At 39.0% G+C, this 19,214-nt stretch overlaps 1 protein-coding gene across 4 annotated transcripts in view; it reads right to left on the bottom strand.

The window, feature by feature from the left end:
* Positions 1-1,598: 1,598 nt before the first annotated feature.
* The window catches only part of Heg1 (heart development protein with EGF like domains 1), an 88,799-nt gene continuing 71,183 nt past the window's right edge, over positions 1,599-19,214 (bottom strand). For 3 of the 4 annotated variants that reach the window (XM_076868781.2, XM_076868782.2, XM_077110445.1), the window contains one exon: positions 12,821-17,904. In XM_076868781.2, the coding sequence (XP_076724896.2) occupies positions 17,755-17,904 (150 nt within the window). In that variant the 3' untranslated portion in view covers positions 12,821-17,754. Of the gene's footprint in view, positions 1,874-12,820; positions 17,905-19,214 lie in introns of those variants that run through there. The other variant, XM_076868783.2, reaches the window with a different exon arrangement.

The raw sequence follows: 19,214 nt of genomic DNA, 5'->3' as shown, positions 1-19,214 counted from the left end.
GCCTTAATTTCCTCTTTTGTTGATATGACAGGCTAGACCAAGTCAGTGGTTCATAGATTTAAAAGTTTTTTTTTTTTTTCTGTTGTTGTTGTTTATTTTATTTTTTTATAGAGCTGGAGATCAAGCCCAGGGCCTTGCACATGCAAGACAAATGCTGTACCACTGACCTACAACCTCTGGGTCCCTAAAGGTTAAAAGCACAAAACTAGTGATGTATCAAAAAAAAAAAAAAAAAAAAAAAAACAACAAGGTTGTGTGTGGAGGAGCTGACATATGAGCTGCTGCCTAAACACAGGTATGGAGAAGTGCCTTCTTCTATTACTATTATTCATAAAATAGACAGTATTTATACCCCCCAGGATATTATCTCATAATAATGAAGTAGCATTTAAATTGAGTAAATGTTGTTTTTTGAAAAACTCCCTAATTACTTCATGTATTTGGCCTCAGTTTTGATAACTGTCCTCAGAAAACTCCCTTCTGATTCAGCACCCCTAGCACTCAGGACAAGATGTATATATCTGTACTGGGGATTGAATCCAGGGGTGTTTTACAATTGCGCCATATCACCTTTTTATTTTTTATCTTAACACAGGGACTCACTAAATTGTTAAGTCTGGCCTCGAACTTGTGATCCTCATGCTTCAGTCTCTGAGACAGGATTTATAAATTCTGTCTAGAGGTAGATGACCTCTCTCAAAAAGTCTTTCAAGGCTCATGTTCTGTGATACTGTGTGAGTAAAGGTGAGAGCTGCTCTCATTTTCCCAGGTTAAGATGATTGGGACCCTATCCTTTGGTTTTTAGAAAGGAGTTACCCAAAAGTGAGGAATAATATATTCCCCTTGGGTGTGGGGTGTGGAGAGACAGAAAGTTGCACTTCATTCCTTGATTAAACTAGTTATCACTGGGCTAAATATAGACTGAGTTGTATGTGTAGCATGAAATTATGGTATAGTATCCAGAACAACTGTTTTATCGATGATGATAGTGTTACAGTGATAATACCTTGCAATGGGATTTGCACAACTATGAAGTTAGTAGGAGGGTGGGGCAGAAAAATCAATAATTTTTTTTCTACTTACCACAATTTCTTCAAGCACTTCTGCCACAGAGCCTGGTTCACATTTATTCCACATGTTCTTCATCCATTTGCCCAGAACCTTAGGTTCATCCTGCCATTTACATCTACACTGAAGACATCACCCCTTGACAGACCTCTGAATTAGGTATTTCATTTATTCTATGTTATAAAGAAGAAACTAATTATTAAATGGGATTGGTTATGAAATCCTTCAAGGTATCACGGCAAATAAGCTGTAGAGGTATTTCAAACCTAGATCCTTCTTATTCAAAAACTCAACCATACCACAAAGCTTCATACAACAAGTGTGGTAAATATTAGCCGTGCAAAATGTATTTTTTATTTGAATTCTTTAAAAAAAATTAAAATAGTTGAAGAATTTTAGCGATAACCTCAAATGTCCCAGAGCACTTAACAAGGAATCAAACAGTTCTCATGAACTGCAGTAACTAGTGTTACTTTTAGTTGTCAGGGTGGACCCAGTAATGCTGCAAAACAAGGAACTCGAAATTTCAGTGCCTTCACCACAAGTTTATTTATTTTTTTCACTCATGCCCAACCCTGACCAACGAAGGGCTCCATTTTTCTTAGGCATTTAGGGTCCCAGGCTAATAGCAGCTCCATTCCAACATGTATTTCCAACATGTATCCAAACATGATTGTTGAAGCTGGAAAGTGAACATCAGATCCTGGCTCCTAGAGCGCCTTCCAGAAGTGACACATTTCTTCAGTCAAAGCCAAGTCTCATGGACACACTTTAAAGAAATGGGGAAGTGCATCCTCCCGTATGCCTGGAAGGAGGAATGATTTGATGAACAGCAGAAACCACCTTCCCCACTTCCAAGTAATCATCCCTCTGTTTTCTGTCCTTGTGGTTTTATTTTTTCCAAAATGTAAGATAAATGGAGTCATACAGTCTGCGGCCCTGTGACCAGCTTTTTTCACTTAGCAACTCTTTTGAGATTCACCCCCCTGTGGTTGCCTGTTCCAGTCGTAGTTTATTGCATAGCTGTTCTATAATTCTGCAGGGAAAGGGTTGTCTGGTCTACTTTTTTTTTTCCTTTGCATTACTGGGGATTGAATCCAGCAGTCCTATGCCAGAGCTACATCCCTAGTCCTTTTTAGTTTTTGAGAGAAGATTTCACTAAATTGTCCAATCTGGCTCCTAACTTGCAATCCTCCTGCCTGAGCATGCATGTGGAGTTGCTGGAATTATAGGTGTGCACCACCAGGCCTAACTGTCTAGTGTATTTTTAAAGTATTTTCTCCCCAAATGCCTGCTTGAGCTTTGTTACAAGAAATCTTTGCTAAAGGTTCCAGTTCAGTTACATGTCATTGCTATATATTTATTCACTAGCAACTAATTATCAGCCTCCTCAGCCTTGGGTTACTAGAGGCGCTGGATTTTTAAATTTTTTCAGACATTCATCCACCCACTTACCTATTCTTTGTTTTAGTGAATGTCTAAGAGGTGCATGCCAGGCACTGAGCATAAGATGTTTTAAAAGGACAGTGTTGATTCCTGTCCACACCCAGTTATGATTCTGAGCACATTCATTCCTTCACGTTTTTGGGAGCAGGTTAAGGAATGAAGAGGGAGATGGCAAGAACCTTTAACAGTAAATCCAAGATGTCCAGGGGCTATTGCTAATGAATCAGCATTATAATAACAAATGGATTGATTTTTTAATTGTTTCCTTTTTCTAGAGACAGGAGGCCCTATTGAAGAATCAATATGCATTTTTTCTTTAAAGTTTACAAAGTGTTTACAAAGAACTTTCCCTTTTCATTTTCCCAACTCTGCTAGGCAATAACTAATATCCCCACTTTACTGACCAGGACACTCAGGCTCAGAAGGCTGGAAAGATTCGTAGGCCTGATTTCATAATTTGAGGAAAACATCGGAGAATGTCTTGTACCAATTGACTGTGCTGAAGGATTTTTTTTTTTTAAGGTTAAAAAAAATCAACATAAATATTTGTTTCTGGTCTCTCTCTTACTTTCTTTGTTGTTGTTGTTGTTGTTATAGATAGACACAATAGCTTTATTTTATTTGTTTATTTTTATGTGATGCCAGGGAATGAACCCAGTGCCTCACACATGCTAGGCAAGCAGTGAGGCGCTGGGTTCAATCCCCAGCACCACATAAAAATAAACAAATAAAGTAAAGGCACCACAAGCTACCACAGAGCTACAACCCCAGCTCTTCTCTCTTACTTTCTGATCTGAAGTTTCTGCTCACAGTGTCAGAGGCTGCATGATGTCATGATCCAGTTCTTCAAATCAAAAGCTTCCATGGCCATTTCAATGTCTGATACAGGAGGACTCTGACTGAGATGATCTCTGTATCATATACCTTATCTTTTTTGGTTTTTATTTTTTGGTAGCAGGGATTGAACCCAGGGCCACTCTACCATTGGGCTATATCCCCAGACCTTTTTATTTTTTGAGACAGGGTCTTGCTAAATTGCCCAGGCTGACCTTGAACTTATGACCCTCTTGCTCAGCCTCCAAAATTGCAAAGATTAAAGGTATGTGCCACCAAACCCAGCATCCTTCCTTTTTTTCTTACTTCCCAACTTACTGGCAAATGGATCACAATGCATTGCTGAAGTCCTGCCTTTTTTTTTTTTTTGAATCAGGGATTGAACCCAGGGCCTCTTAACCACTGAGCCACATCCTCAGCAATTTTTTTTCTTTTTTTTTTATGTTTTGAGACAGAGTCTCACTTCATTGCTTAGGGTCTTGCTAAATTGCTGAAACTGGCTTTGAACTTGAGATCTTCCTGCTTCAGCCTCCTGAGCCACTGGGATTATAGGCATGCACCGCCACACACGGTGCTGAAGTTCTTTGAGTCTAAAAATACTTTGGGCATCTTTACTTGCTGGCAAATCAAATCCTGAGGTGGAGACTCAGTTAGGTCAGAGGCACAAAGAGGAGAGGGCCTGGGTCTACTATGTTTAGCAGAAGGGCTTCCCATTTTAGTTTCCAAACAATGATCATAACCAAGATATGACAATTACCTAAGTGTCCACTTACAGATGAATAAGGAAATTGTGATCTATAAACAATGAATATTATTTGGCACTGAAAAAGGAGATACTGTCATTTGAGACAACATGGAACTTGGAGGATATTATGTGAAGTAAAATAAGCCAGACACAGAAAGACAAATATTGTATGACTTCACTTATGTGTATTAGTGTATGTACTCGTTTCTAGTACAAAATATCAGAGGCTAGATACCAATAAAGAAGCTTATTTAGTTTAGTTCTAAAAGCTCAAGGGTGCAGAGACAGCAGTTCTAGGGAGAACCCCGTTGGCTGTACATGTCATGGCAGCATCCAGTATGAAGAGATCACATTGCAAAACAGGATTGACAGGGAAAAGTGGGGAGACTGAGGTCCCCCAGTCCCTTCCAAGGGTACATTCCCAACCAACCCAGGAAACTTCCACTAGTCCCTACCTATTAAAAGTCCCACCACCTCCTAATATGGCCACACTGAGGACCAAGTCAACGCATGAATCTTTGAAGGATGAACTACATTGAAACCATACCTATGTGGAATTTAGAAAAAAAGAAAAAGTAAGTCAAATAGATAGAAATAGAGAATAGAATGTTGGAAGAAGAAGTCAACGGAGAGTAGATTAAAGGATACAAACTTTCAATTGTGTAGGAAGAGTAAATCTATAGAGATCTAGTGTACAGCACAGTGCTACAGTGAATAATATTACATTGTATACTGAGAGATTGTTGAAAAGTAGATTTTAGGTGCTCTTCTACATACACAAAACTATGGGAAATGACAGATATGCTAACTTGTTTGACTATAGTAACCATTTTACTTGTATATCAAAATATCATGCTGTACGCCTTATATATAAATTAAAAAATAATTATCAGTGGAGAGAAAGTCTGGATGAGGTGATGCTCACAGTGTCTGGCTGAGCTGGGCAGAAACGAGAAGGGGTCAGTACTGGCTTCCTGTTAAGATCTCACGTAGCTAGAGGCCATGAACTATCGGGCTAAGAAAGCTGAGAGGAGCTGGTCAGAATAGGAGGAGGTTAGATTCCACTGCTGCCAGCCTGAGATCGCCTGGAGGTCTTCTTTCCAGGTGCTGCTGCCACAGAAGAAACCGCTGCCCTGGATGCAACTGAAGCTGACACTGCTGCTGACGCCCAGAGATCACCTGGTGACACTGCCCCACAGCTGCAATTGTAGCTGCCACTGCAGCCGCTGCTACTGATGACTCACTGCTTGCTGCTAACCACCACCACCAATGTTGCTACCACAGCATAGAGGTCTGTGTGGGGGAGTCTCCAGGTTTGGTTGCACATGGCTGCGCCCATTTTGGGACACCAGCCAGGGACTGGGTCCTGGGTGCCAGCAGGTTTACCACCACAAAAGCCTCTGTCTGGAGACTCCAGCTGGGACCTGCAGGTCCAGTGTGGGGGTGCTTGCAGGTATTCCTGCTTTGGCTGTTACTAGCCCTTGTCTTGCTGCTGCATCTCAGGGTTGCTCTCTGCATGAGTGTTTCCCTGGTGGTCTATCTACAAGTAGGAAAGCAATGAGATCTTGGGACTGCAGCATGGCTGATCCTCAGATATCTGAAGCCTAGACCGGTGGGATAGAGACTGATTGGGTTGGTGAGGGCTAATTTGGGTTTGGTGATCCCAAGAGACGTCAGAGATAGGGCTGAGAAACTGTTGATCACTGACAGAGACAGTTCTACTTTCCAGCAAAATTTATTGTATTTTATTTTATTTTTTGATTCACTAATCTCTCTACCATATTTGGAACAGGATGTTTTTTATGCATCAGTGTGTGGAGGACAATGATATGTGAATGGTGTTTTGCATTTTTGTTGTATTCTTATGTCTTATTTTTTCTGTTTGTTCATATTCTTCTCTCTCTTATCTATTTTCTTTCCAACTTTTCTCCAACCAACAGCCAATCTCTGCCAGCTCCTCTTCCACTCTTCCTGTGAATTTTTAATTCTAGCTCCTCTCTTCCTCCCTCTCTAATATTGCATACTATACCTCTGTTATTTCATCCACCATTTGAAATTGTAAATCATTTTAACAAATGTTCTGTTTATACTATAGATAGTTACTGAACTCATCATTTTGGGTTAATGCAAGAAAGTAGTAGATGTCTTGGTGGGAGCTACTAGATTTAAGGTTATATATTGTGTATGCTGGGTGCTGTTGATATTGGTCTTACCAGTAAAGGTGAAGTACTGGAAACCTTCAGGGACACTGTAGGTCTACAGGGTAGACCATACTTAGATTCATACTTTAGGTGGGAAAACACATGAACAACATGAAAAAGCAAGGGAATAAAGAGCCCCAAACAAGATGATTCAACAACAGAAGCCACTGATAACACAGAAGAAGAAATATCCAAGAAGGAGTTCAGATTGTATATTCTTAAACTGATATGTGAAGTAAAGGATAGTGTAAGGAGTGAAATCAAAGAAAATATACAGGAAGTGAAAGACTACTTCAATAAAGAGAGATTGTGAAAAAAAAAAACAAGCAGAAACCCTTGAAATGAAGGAATCAGTAAACCAAGTTATAAATTCAATAGAAAGCATCACCAACAGACTAGACCACTTGGAAGACAGAACCTCAGACAATGAAGACAAAATATATAATCTTGAAAGTAGAGTTGAATATATGGAGAAGATGGTAAGAAATCATGAACGGAACACCCAAGAATTATGGGATAACATGAAAAGACCAAATTTAAGAGTTGTCAGAGTAGATGAAGGAGCAGAGATACAAACCAAAGGAATGCACAATCTTTTCAATGATATAATAGCAGAAAATTTCCCAAACCTAAAAAATGGAATGGAAAATCAAATACAAGAGGCTTACAGGACCCCAAATGTACAAGACCCACAACAAGACACATTTTAATGAGAATCACTAACACTCAGATTAAAGATAAAATCTTAAAGACTGTGAGAGGAAAAAAATCAAATTACATATAGGGGAAAACCAATTTGGATCTCAAATGATTTCTCAACCTAGATCTCAAAGTTAGGATATCCTGGAATAATATATTTAAAGCTCTGAAATAAAATGGATGTCAACCAAGAATTTTATATCCAGCAAAAATAAATTTCAGATTTGGAGGTGAAATTAAAACATTCCATGATAAACAAAAATTAAAAGAATTCACAACTAGAAAGCCTACACTACAGAGCATCTCAACAGAATATTCCATGAGGAGGAAGTGAAAAAAAAAATGAAAACCAGCAAAGGGAGGATCTATACTACTGGGACATTCAACTAAAAGAGAAACTAAGACAAATCAAAAACCAGAAATAAATCAAAATGACAGGGAATACTAGTCATATCTCAATAATAACTTTGAATGTTAACGACCTAAACTTATCAATCAAAAGACATAGACCGGCAGATTGGATTAAAAAGCAGGACCAAACAATATGTTGTCTTCAAGAGACTCACCTCATGAGCAAAGAAGTCTACAGGTTGAAGGTGAAAGAAAGGGGAAAAAATGTATCACTCATATGGATTGCATAAACAAGCAGGGGTTTCCATTCTTATTTCAGAGAAAGTAGACTTTAAATTAATCAGAAGACACAAAAAAGGACATTTCATACTTCTTAAGGGAAATATATATAAGCAAGACATAACAATTATAAATATTTATGCCCCAAACAATGGAGCATCTATGTACATCAAACAAACCCTTCTCAATTTCAAGAATCAAATAGGCCACAATACAATAATACTGGGTGACTTTAACACACCTCTCTTACTACTAGGCAGAACTTCCAAGCCAAAACTTAATAAGGAAACTATAGAACAAATAATACAATCAATAATTTGGACTTAACAGTCATATATAGAATATTCCATCCATCAATGAACAAATATACTTTCTTATCAGTAGCACATGGCTCCTTCTCTAAAATAGACCATATCTTATGCCACAAAGCAACTCTTAGTAAAAAAAAAAAAAAAAAAAAAGAGAGAGAGAGATAATACCCTGCATTCTATCAGACCACAATGGAATGAAATTAGAAATCAATGATAAAATAAAAATAGAAGCTACTCCAAACAAATAGAGACTGAATAATACACTATTAAATAATGAGTGTATGGTAGAAGAAATCAAGGATGAAATAAAAATTCTTAGAGATAAATGAGAACACTGAAACAACATATCAAAATCTCTGGGACACTAAGAAGGCAGTACTAAGAGGAAAGTTTATTGCATTGCATTTATTAAAAGAATAAAAAGTCAACAAATAAATGACCTAATACTACATCTCAAAGCCCTAGAAAAAGAAGAACAAATCAATACCAAAAGCAGTAGAAGCAAAAAATAATTAAAATCAGAGCTGAAATCAATGAAATTGAAATAAAAGAAACAATTGAAAAAATTGACAAAACAAAGTTGGGTGTTTTTAAAAATAAATAAAATAGATAAACCCCTGGCCATGCTAACAAAGAGAAAACTCAAATTAATAAAATACAAGGTGAAGAAGGAATATCACAATGGACGCAACTGAAATACAGAAGATAATTAAAAACTATTTTGAAAATTTATACTTTAATAAAATAGAAAATATTTGAAGACATCAACAAATTTCCAGAGATAAATGATCTACCCAAACTGAATGAGGAGGTAATACATGATTTAAACAGATCAATTTCCAGCAATGAAATATAAAACACCATCAAAAGCCTACCAACCAAGAAAAGCCCAGGACCAGATGGATTCTCAGCTGAGTTCTACAAGACTTTCAAAGAAGAATTAATACCAATACTCCTCAAAGTATTCCATGAAATAGAAAAGGAAGGTACCCTTCCAAACTAATTCTATGAGGCTAATATCACCCTGTTACCAAAACCAGACAAAGACACCTCAAGGAAAGAAAACTTCAGACCAATATCCCTGATGAATGTAGATGCAAAAATCCTCAATAAAATCCTGGCAAATCACATACAAAAACATATTAAAAGATAGCATGCCATGATCAAGTGGGATTCATCCCAGGGATGCAGAGCTGGTTCAATATATGGAAATCAATAAATGTAATTCATCGTTAAACATTAAAAACAAGAATCATATGATCATCTCAATAGATGCAGAAAAAGTATTTCACCAAATACAGCACACCTTCATGTTCAAAACACTAGAGAAACTAGGGATAGTAGGAGCATACCTCAACATTGTAAAAGCTATATATGCTAAACCCAAGGCCAATATCATTCTAAATGAAGAAAAATTGCAAGCATTCCTGCTAAAAACTGGAACAAGACAAGGATGTCCTCTTTCACCACTTCTATTCAACATCATCCTTGAAACTCTAGCCAGAGCAATTAGACAAAAGAAAGAAATTAAAGGGATACAAATAGGTAAAGAAGAACTCAAACTATCACTATTTTCTGATGATATGATTCTATATCTGACAGAAAACCCAAAAAATTCCACTGAAAACTTCTAGAACTAATAAATGAATTCAGCAAAGTAGCAGGATATAAAACCAACACCAATAAATCAAACACATTCCTATACATCAGTGATGAATCCACTGAAAGAGAAATTAGGAAAACTACTCCATTCACAATAGCCTCAAAAAAATAAAATACCTTGGAATCAATCTAACAAAAGAGGTGAAAGACCTCTACAATGAAAATTACAGAACACTAAAGAAAGAAATTGAAAACCTCAGAAGATGGAAAGATCTCCCATGCTCCTGGATAGACAGAATTAATATTGTCAAAATGACCATACTACCAGAAGCGTTATATAGATTTAATGCAATTCCTATTAAAATCCCAATAACATTCTCTATAGAAAGAGAAAAAGTAGTCATAAAATTTATTTAAAAAAAATAAGAGATCCAGAATAGCTAAAGCAATTTTTAGCAAGAAAAGTGAAGCAAGAGGCATTAGAATACCAGACCTTAAACTATACTACAGAGCTATAGTAACAAAATGGTATTGTATTGGCATCAAAATAGACTTGTAGACCAATGGTACAGAATAGAGGACACAGAGACAAACTCACATAAATACAGTTATCTCATACTAGACAAGAGTGCCAAAAACATTCACTGGTGAAAAGACAGCCTATTCAACAAATGGTGCTCGCAAAACTGGAAATCTGTATGTAGCAAAATGAAATTAAATCTCTGTCTCTTATCCTGCACAAAACTCAACTCAAAGTGGATCAACACTTAGGCACTAAACAGAGACCCTGCGCCTAATAGAAGAAAAAATAGACCCAAATCTTCACAACATGGGCCTAGGATCTGACTTCCTTAATAAGACTCTTAAAGTGGAAGAAGTAAAATCAAGAATTAATAAATGGAATGGGTTCAAATTAAAAAGCTTCTTCTCAGCAAAGGAAACAATAACGTGAGGAAAGAGCCTACATATTGGGAGAAAATCTTTACTACATGCACCTCTGATAAAGCATTAATCTCTAGGATATATAAAGAACTCAAAAAATTTAACACCAAAAAATCAAATAACCCAATCAATAAATGGGCTAAGGAACTGAACAGACACTTCACAGAAGAAGACATACAATTGATCAACAAAATATGAAAAAGCGTTCAACATCTCTAGCAATTAGATGCCGCAGTCTGGCTGGGCACAAAATCACGAGCCACTCACAGCTTTGTAGATTCAAACAGCAATTCTTTATTCCCGATCTCACACCGGCACTCTACAAAACAGGTTCTGGGGAAATCCACGTTCTCTCTCAAAATCACCTCCTCTGCCTCCCAAATACTCTCTGAATCCCGGGAGAACTCAAGGAGAATTCAGGCAGCAGGATACGCCCTATTCCCAGCAGGAATAATCTTAAACCTGGAACCACCCTAAACCTGGATTGTCCTAAACCCCTAAACCGGGAATGCCCTAAATCAAAGGAGAGCCTTAAACCCTGATCCGCCCTAAACCCGGATCCGCCCTGGTCCTTGAGCAAGGTCACCTTACATGCAATGTCACTGCAAAATGTCTAAGGCAAGTCCTATTTCCACGAGTCCTTCCACTAAGCAACATGGGGTACGCTGGCAAGGAAATTGTCATACCTACTTGGCTAATGGCTCTCGCAATTAGAGAAATACAAATCAAAACTACTCTAAGTTTTCATCTCACTCCTGTCAGAATGGCAATCATCAAGAATACAGGCAACAGTAAATGTTGGCAAGGATGTACGGAAAAAGGCACACTTATACATTGCTGGTGGGACTGCAAATTGGTGCAACCACTATGGAAAGCAGTATGGCAATTCCTCAGAAAACTGGGAATGGAACCACCAATTGACCCAGCAATCCCACTCCTCGGTTTATACCCAAAGGACTTAAAATCAGCATACTACAGTGATGCAGCCACAACAATGTTTATAGCAGTTCAATTCACAAGTCCAGCGACTATAAAACCAACCAACCCAGGTGTCCTCAATAGAAAAATGGATAAAGAAAACATGTTATATATACTGAATGGAAAATTACTCAGCTTTATAGAAGAGTAAAATTATGGCATTTGCCAGTAAATGGTTAGAATTGGAGAATATCATGCTAGTGAAATAAGCCAATCTCACAAAACCAAAGGCTGAATATTTTCTCTAATATGCAGATTCTAATTTACAATAAGGTGGGGGGGGCACTAGGGAAGAATAGTGTTACCTTAGATTAGGTAGAGGGAAGTGATGGGAGGGGAGGGAGGGAATGGGGGATAGGAAAGATAGTAAAATGAAATAAACATTATTACTGTATGTATATATGTGACTACATGACTAATATGAATCTGCAACATGTACACTCAGAAAAATTAGAAATTATATCCCACTATGTATGATATATCAAAGTGCATAAATGCAATGTATAACTAATTAAAACAAATAAAAAATAAAAAAAAAAAAGAATAGGAGACGGTTGCCAGTCAGCACCATTCAGGAATGTTTGATGGGCCACTTCTCTAATATAATCTGCCAAAAAGTCACTTCCATGGATCAAGCTACTTGCCGCAGTCTGGCTGGGCACAATTCAGGAGCCACTTGTCAAAAGAAACTAGATGTTGCTGGGGCCACTGTGAGCCAATCATCAGCTGGCAGTCTGAAAGTTTGCTGGGGCCCCTTCGGCTGTGGCTCTCAACAGCTACTATCATTGGCCTTTCCTAGCGCCAAGATTTTTGAGGTTTTTGCCATAAAGCAGGTGAAAAGTTCAATTGTCCCTGTCATGTGAGGCATCCAAGGAAACGATTGAACATATAGCTAACCAGGCAGCCATATTCCTTGGCCACTGTATGTGTAAGGTCCATGGCCCACTGTCTTAAAGTTCCATAAATCCTGTCCATCAGAGCACAGATATACTTTTCCTTCTCCTCCAAGATGTGAGGAGTTGGCATGGAGTGGTAGAAAGAGGCATTCAGGAGGAAATTCCCAATGTCTGAATTGGTTACTTATGTCCTCCAATTCAGAGAGGAATGTAAAACAAAAGCAGGTGTTATATCCAAGTTAGGCCTTTTATCATTTAGATTCATCTGTCCTTCCATCTGTCCGTTCATCCATCCATCCATCATCAACAGTGTCCCATCTTCTGGGCACTGAGGGTAGGAAAATGACCCACTGCCTACATTTGCTGTGCAGGAGTTCACTGTACACTTGTATTGTTTAAGCAAATGCCCTCATAAAAAGTAACTTGTGATCCAGTTAGTTTACTTATTATTAAGATAAAACCACAAAATGAGAACGATATTATTTTATTGCATCATTTTACTGACTAGAACGCCAGACTTATAGTGGATACAAGTAGAAAAATAACCGAATTCTTACAAATAATACTTTGCTACTACAGTACTGAATAATTAGTGAAGGCTGCAATTATAATACAACTTTAAATAACATTCTCATAATGTATTTAACACAATCAACCAGGGGCTAAGTTTAAAGGTTTACAAACACAAATCCAGGACAATATGAGAACTCAAAAAGTTCATATTTCCACTACATGCTCCATTTAACCACAATTCCAGCAACACAAACATTTAAAAAACTCACAGCAACTCTTCATGAAACAATCATTTTTTTTTTTTTAAGAACAAGTCTAGGTAATACAGAAAGGTAAGTGAGTTGGATCAGTTTCCCAGACAAACTGGTATGTCCCATCCCTGTCCTGTCCCACCCTTTCCACCCAGGGACTTTGCACTGAAGTACACTAATATCATTTAAAAATTATAAAAACAGAATCTAATAGCAAACTCCTTTGAAATATTGACTTGAAAATGCCCATGGGACAGATCTAGTCTAGGATCTGTCTCTTTTTAGAACTAAATAGTCTCCTTTGGTTTCACAGGCTTTTCTGCGAGCTAAAATTTACATCAGATAGGGAGTATAAGATTACTAAGATACTTTAGAAGAACAAATTAATTGTCATTTAATGTTACTACCATTTTTTACTAGTTTCTTCTTTGGGGTTTTAAGAAAAAGAACACCTACTCAAAGGTGAACTCTATAAAACCCTATTTGTTTCCAAAAATGCACACAAGAATCTTAGAATGATGCTTCATCAAGAAGAAATGAAATGAAATGCCCCTTCCTACCTCCACAAAAGCTTTCAGATAGAAAAAATAATCTCTGATATTAAGAGCAGTTTTAATAAGATACAAAATACTGAAATACTAATTTTGCTTTCTTCTTCTCTCCAAAGAAGTGCTCAGGTCTTCTAGTCCCAAAGTCAAAGTTTATTTTAGAACTATGGATCAAAGTCTAATTTTGGGTTCACTATACAGACCTACTTCTTCAGGCAAAGTCAATGAGTTAAAGTGCACCTGAGCACTTTACCAGTGGGCAAAGTAGCTTAACGAAGCATCTAAAGCCTTGTGTAAGGAAGGGGGCACCCTAAATATGACTGCTCTACAACTTTCACATCTGAATAGCTATTATCTTTCACAGACATTTTTGGGTAGCAATCCAGCCTCTTATTGCAAAGATGCTGCCCTCTCCTATGGGCCAACTTCCAAGAGTTACCTCTTCCAAAACTCAATAGTCACATCTTACTTTTTGATCTTTTTATCATCCAGCTTGACTGCACCATCCAGTCAGCAATTCTGGCTCTAAATAACTTACCTGCTTCTGAAAATTACCTTTCCCTTAAAGGAGCAAGGTTTATCAGCATTTAAACTATGTTCCCAACGCTGATGATGATTCACAAAAAATATTCTCCCAATATTTGGGAGCCATGGTCTTACTATGGGAACAAGACAACCCTCCAAAGGAAGTGTATGTCTGGCCGTGTTTGTCAAAAACCTACCCAGATCATCACCTTAACTTCCTGCTGCTAAAGACACATACCAATATGCTTCTTGCCAAGCATAAGCCAGCCGCTATTTTCTTAATGAGACCACAAGCACCCAAGATATATATATATACACACACCAACCTGAAAGGACATCTTCAAAAGGATATTCGACACTTTTTTGCACTTTATATCATTAGTTAGGATACTGTTTAATATTAAGGTTCTCTAAAAATAATTTATTTTTAAGTCCAATCTCTCTTGCCCTCATTGACATTTAAAGTACACTGCATGGTGAGATGCCTGCCAGGAAGGTGAGGCAGGGAGACCTAGTGGAAAGAACAACAGGGTGAGTCAGGCTGACTAGGACTTGAATTCTGCCTCTACAGAATTGTCCTCTCTGAAGGTTTCTATATCCAGGAAATAAATGCTCTCATGGTCAACTAACAAGGATGCCGTGAAACCAAGTAACCTGTATGGAGCCTAGTCATGGCAGGAACATGAAAGATGTTATTTATCCTCCTAAAGAAATAGTTCATGGAGCAAACAGGGAAAAAAATGGAAATAAGACTTTTAGGAGCCTAAACAAAACCCAGAGTGGATACTGGGAAGCCAGGAAGTCAACCCCTCCCTAAGTCATGCTCTGTCATATTCCAGGACACACAGATTCCACCTGGCCTGACTCTTCCCTCAGAAGCATTTTGAGGACAGTTAGTGTCACTTTTCCCTTCCTCCCACTTTCCCCTAGCTGTGGGGTTCCGAAGCAGAACCATGACATTGTTGTGCACATGAATAGTGCATCCCAGATGTGAGGGCTGATGCTAAGCTCTTGCTCCCTGATTGAGATCCCCCATGTCAGGTATACACACACCCAGACCTGTTCTGTCCATGGGCTGCTAACACCATACCAGTCATTTTCTCTTGGTACAAGAGAGGTATTAATCTCAACAGGAGTAGACCCAGTCCCTAGCTTCCTCATCCAGGGTGTTGTTAGCACTGGACAACATGCATGCTCCTTTTCATGCTTTCTTAAACCTCAGGATGCTTTCTACATCCCATACCTCCTGGAAATTGTAGAGATGGTGTGAACTCAACCTTGTTTGGTGCTTTTTTTCACAGTTAACAACAACAACAACAACAAAACACCCTTAATCAATGAAACACTCAACACTTGACAAAAGCCATGAAGAGGCAAACTTTTGGAACTCAAAGGACACACTTTTCTGGACTTTGGGATTCTTCCCAAAAATGCTCTTCAAACACTTCATTTTGTGGGACTTAAGGCTTCTGACCCTGAGATAGGAGATGATTTGCCAGCTGTGACATCAGCTCAAGGCAGCAGAAATACATGTCAGGAAAGAGCTTCTATGGTGGCTCCTCCCATAGCTGTGGGGCCTAGGGAGGAACAGGGATGCTGCGTAAGAGGTGCAGCAAGTCCACCTCACAAGGGATCCAAGTCTGTTGGCTCAGGTGAGCTGAGTGCAGGAGCTCGGAGCTCTCCAGTTGGATAGGAGGCAGTGAAGCACAAAAGGCCATTTGGTTCCACAGAGATACAAGACCCAAAGTTTCAAGACGGTGATACTTTGAAATTTTAAGTTAACATCCATTGATAACAGAATTATTTTTATATTTATAGGTGCAATTTAACCGTTAAAATTCATTGCCCCTTTCAAGTGTTCCTGCTATAGCAGATGATGGTGAGTTGCAGAGACCAAGGGACACAGGACTTCACACTTAGGGAGAGAACTGAATGTGCTTTGAAGAAATTAGAGAACCCTGAAGAAACAACCATGCCCAGGGCAGAATTGTCCTAACAGTTGTACCATTTCCAGAAATGCGTGCCATTTAACTCCCAGCTTCAGGGTGAGAACAATTCTTTTACCTCTGTGTTCCCATCACTTCATCCAAAATCAGGTGTTCCATAAGCAGATAAATGAATATAGTTCCACAGAGAGCAGTTAAAGACACTGAGTGCTGAACATGCCTCCTTTGCAGGACCCATATCACAGGCATGATAAATAAGACATGTAGAATCTCCTTCCCAAAAGCAAACTCTCAGATCACTAACCTGCCAGGATGTAGTTCTCCAATGCTGCTTTGAACTACAACTGTGTTTCCAAGGGACACTGCACAGTCACATAAAGAGGTACAAATGATTGGATTTGAGAAAATAAGTTAGTTCTTCAATGAATAAATAGCTCTGAGTGGCTGAGGTTTATAGTGAGTTTGTGGATAAGGATATGGATATAAAGATGAGCAGGTTAGCACACTTATCTGAGGCTCCAGCCTAGGTTCCTATTCTTCCCACAGGAATCCCCATGGCTTCCCAAAGCACTGGCGATCTAGGAAACCAACATGCCTATTCAGCTCCTTCCTCTAACCACATTCTGCTGCAGGGACAGCACACTGCTTTTCCTTTACTGGTGAAATAACAGCTAAAACCCTACCAGCATTCAACTCTCCATTTCCATCCCATCCTTTGTAGCCTCTGGTCTCCACAATGGTGGTCAGAGTCCCAGACCTCAAGAAAAGTCCTCAGGAATGGAAAGTACCCCACTGCCTGTAGGGTAAACCCCCAATTCTGCCTGCTGGGCCTCATTAGGGGCCAGTGGATGTCTCCAACTAAAACCAAGTATAAATTGTTTTGCCCTGATGCAGACTTGCTTGAAAAGGTGAGATTTAACTGCCAAAGTTGAGTGGACATCTTAAATAAATGTGCCACCTTGCCTTGAAATACAAATGGAAGTTGTGTGTTGTGCCTCACAAATGTCAATTCCTGATTTTGGGAGGTTGACTTAGAAATCATAGCATACAACATGGAAATCTTAAAATACTGTACATTCAACTTTAGCATCTTCAAACCTTAGTGGTATGTTTATCCCCAGCTATTGTTTAGCACATAGGCACGGAGCAGGGAAACATAGAGCTAGCATCTAGCTACAAATTAATCACCAAATTGTGGCCTATGGAAGTGTCTCAGGAAAGGAAACCTTCTTTCCTGAATCATCTTGAAACAAATTCAGGAAACCTCCCTGCCCAATTTACTAAAGTGCAAACTAAGGGAGAATTGGGTCCTCACAATGATACCTAGCTATGGTTAATGATTGCCCCTACTGCCAGTACTATGTTGTAGTCACTCAGAAACTCTATTGGTACTGGCCCATGTTCATGTTCACAGTAACAACAAAGGTGCTGAACAAGCAGTCTGCAGTTCCACATCCATCTGTCCCCTTCCATTGTGGTCATGCCCCTTGTGCCTGTCTCTTTTCTGCTTGCCACTTAAGCGTGGCTCTGATAAGTCCTGAGAGCAGCCAGAGTGTCCTCTGAGCCACAGAAATCCTGGGAAACTAGTTCAGAGTAATGGGCCCCTTTCTTTCCTGGACTCAAAAGTAGTCTCTTCTCCTGCTTTCATCACTAATGAAAGATGGGTTATACTGTCCAGGGAAAATGCAAGAATGCCGTGATCCAGGCAATCCAGTGTAGGCAGGGTACAGTCCATTTCGTTCAAGTTCAGGATTTCTCACACTTGTAGGCTGGTTGCAAAGAGAAAAGAAGAAAACTCAATTAGTGATTCTTGGGTTTAAATTTAAGTGCAAAAAAAGCATTCTACATTTTCATAAACTTAAGGTGGAGGTAGCTATAAATAGCAGAGCAAGGTCTGACCTATAGGTAGGGACCATCGCAGGTCTCTATGGAACATGGGATACATTACATTTGCCCCTATTTAAAAAGGGGATTAAAAATATTAAGGACATCCAGTAAATTTATATCAATAAAGTAAAAGACCTGGGTTTATCCTGTATGAAGTGGGTACACTGATTCTTAATTTTTTAAAGTATCTTTCTCTGTGGAATATAAGCAGCTCAAGTCCTCCCTGGCATTTAGCAGAAGGCTACTGTCCCTGTCACTTCACAAACGGCAACTGACACAAATTTTGCAAGGTCCTATGACCACCTCCAGGATGGAGTAAGGACCCCAAACCAGTAGGCCAATAGCAATTTTCAAGTGTCTCTGACCAAACACTAGTTTCATGGGTCATGAACTACCTACCTGATCTGCACAAAAGCTCCATGGGAATAACAGAGGCTACTTTGAGGAGACCCTCATTGAAGCACCACAGGTAAATGCTTTCTCAGCAGAAATAAAGCACTGGATACTGCACATTATAAACTCAAATCCCATAAGAGCCCAATGTGGGAATCACCCAGACCACCCCTGAGCCTACCAAGGAACAGCTCATCTACTCAGGTGACAGTTCCATGCTATAAAGCCCAAGCTCTCTTTCTATACACTGTTCAGCCTACTGTTTTGAAGTGAAAATGAGGCTCATTTAAGTGCTTAACTAAATCTATTGAAGACAACTCTTCAGCTAATTCCATGGAAGCATGCAGTGAAGTTGGGTCCTACCACATGGAGGTCTACTTGTTGCCAGTTATCACATGATGCTGGGGCTCAGGAGTCCCTACAAAGGATGTGGGTTCATGCCTGGGTAAAATACTTGTGTAGTTATGGCTACAGTTAAGAAAGGAAAAGGGCTTTCCTGCCAGAGGAAAAAGCAGAGCTCTATATAGAAAGCAATGGAAACATTTTAACTAGAGTTATGTTGGAGATATTTATCTTTCTTTTTATTTCTTCTTGTTCTTTCTCTAGGTTCAAAATTTTCAAAGAACCAGTTGAAACCAACAACTTCTTAGCATGAACAAACCTGCCCCTCCCATCCAAAGTCTGATCCTCATGGTCAATTCCTATAGCAACCAGAGGGATTGTGGTTCCTGTAACAGGACTGTCTAGAGCCATTAAGTCTCCACAGGGCAAGGTTTCATGTTTATTGCTATACCTCAAA

This window comes from Callospermophilus lateralis, chromosome 10 (genome assembly GCF_048772815.1).
Source record: "Callospermophilus lateralis isolate mCalLat2 chromosome 10, mCalLat2.hap1, whole genome shotgun sequence".
NCBI classification, from domain to species: Eukaryota; Metazoa; Chordata; class Mammalia; order Rodentia; family Sciuridae; genus Callospermophilus; species Callospermophilus lateralis.
This window is presented reverse-complemented; position numbering and strand designations above follow the sequence as displayed.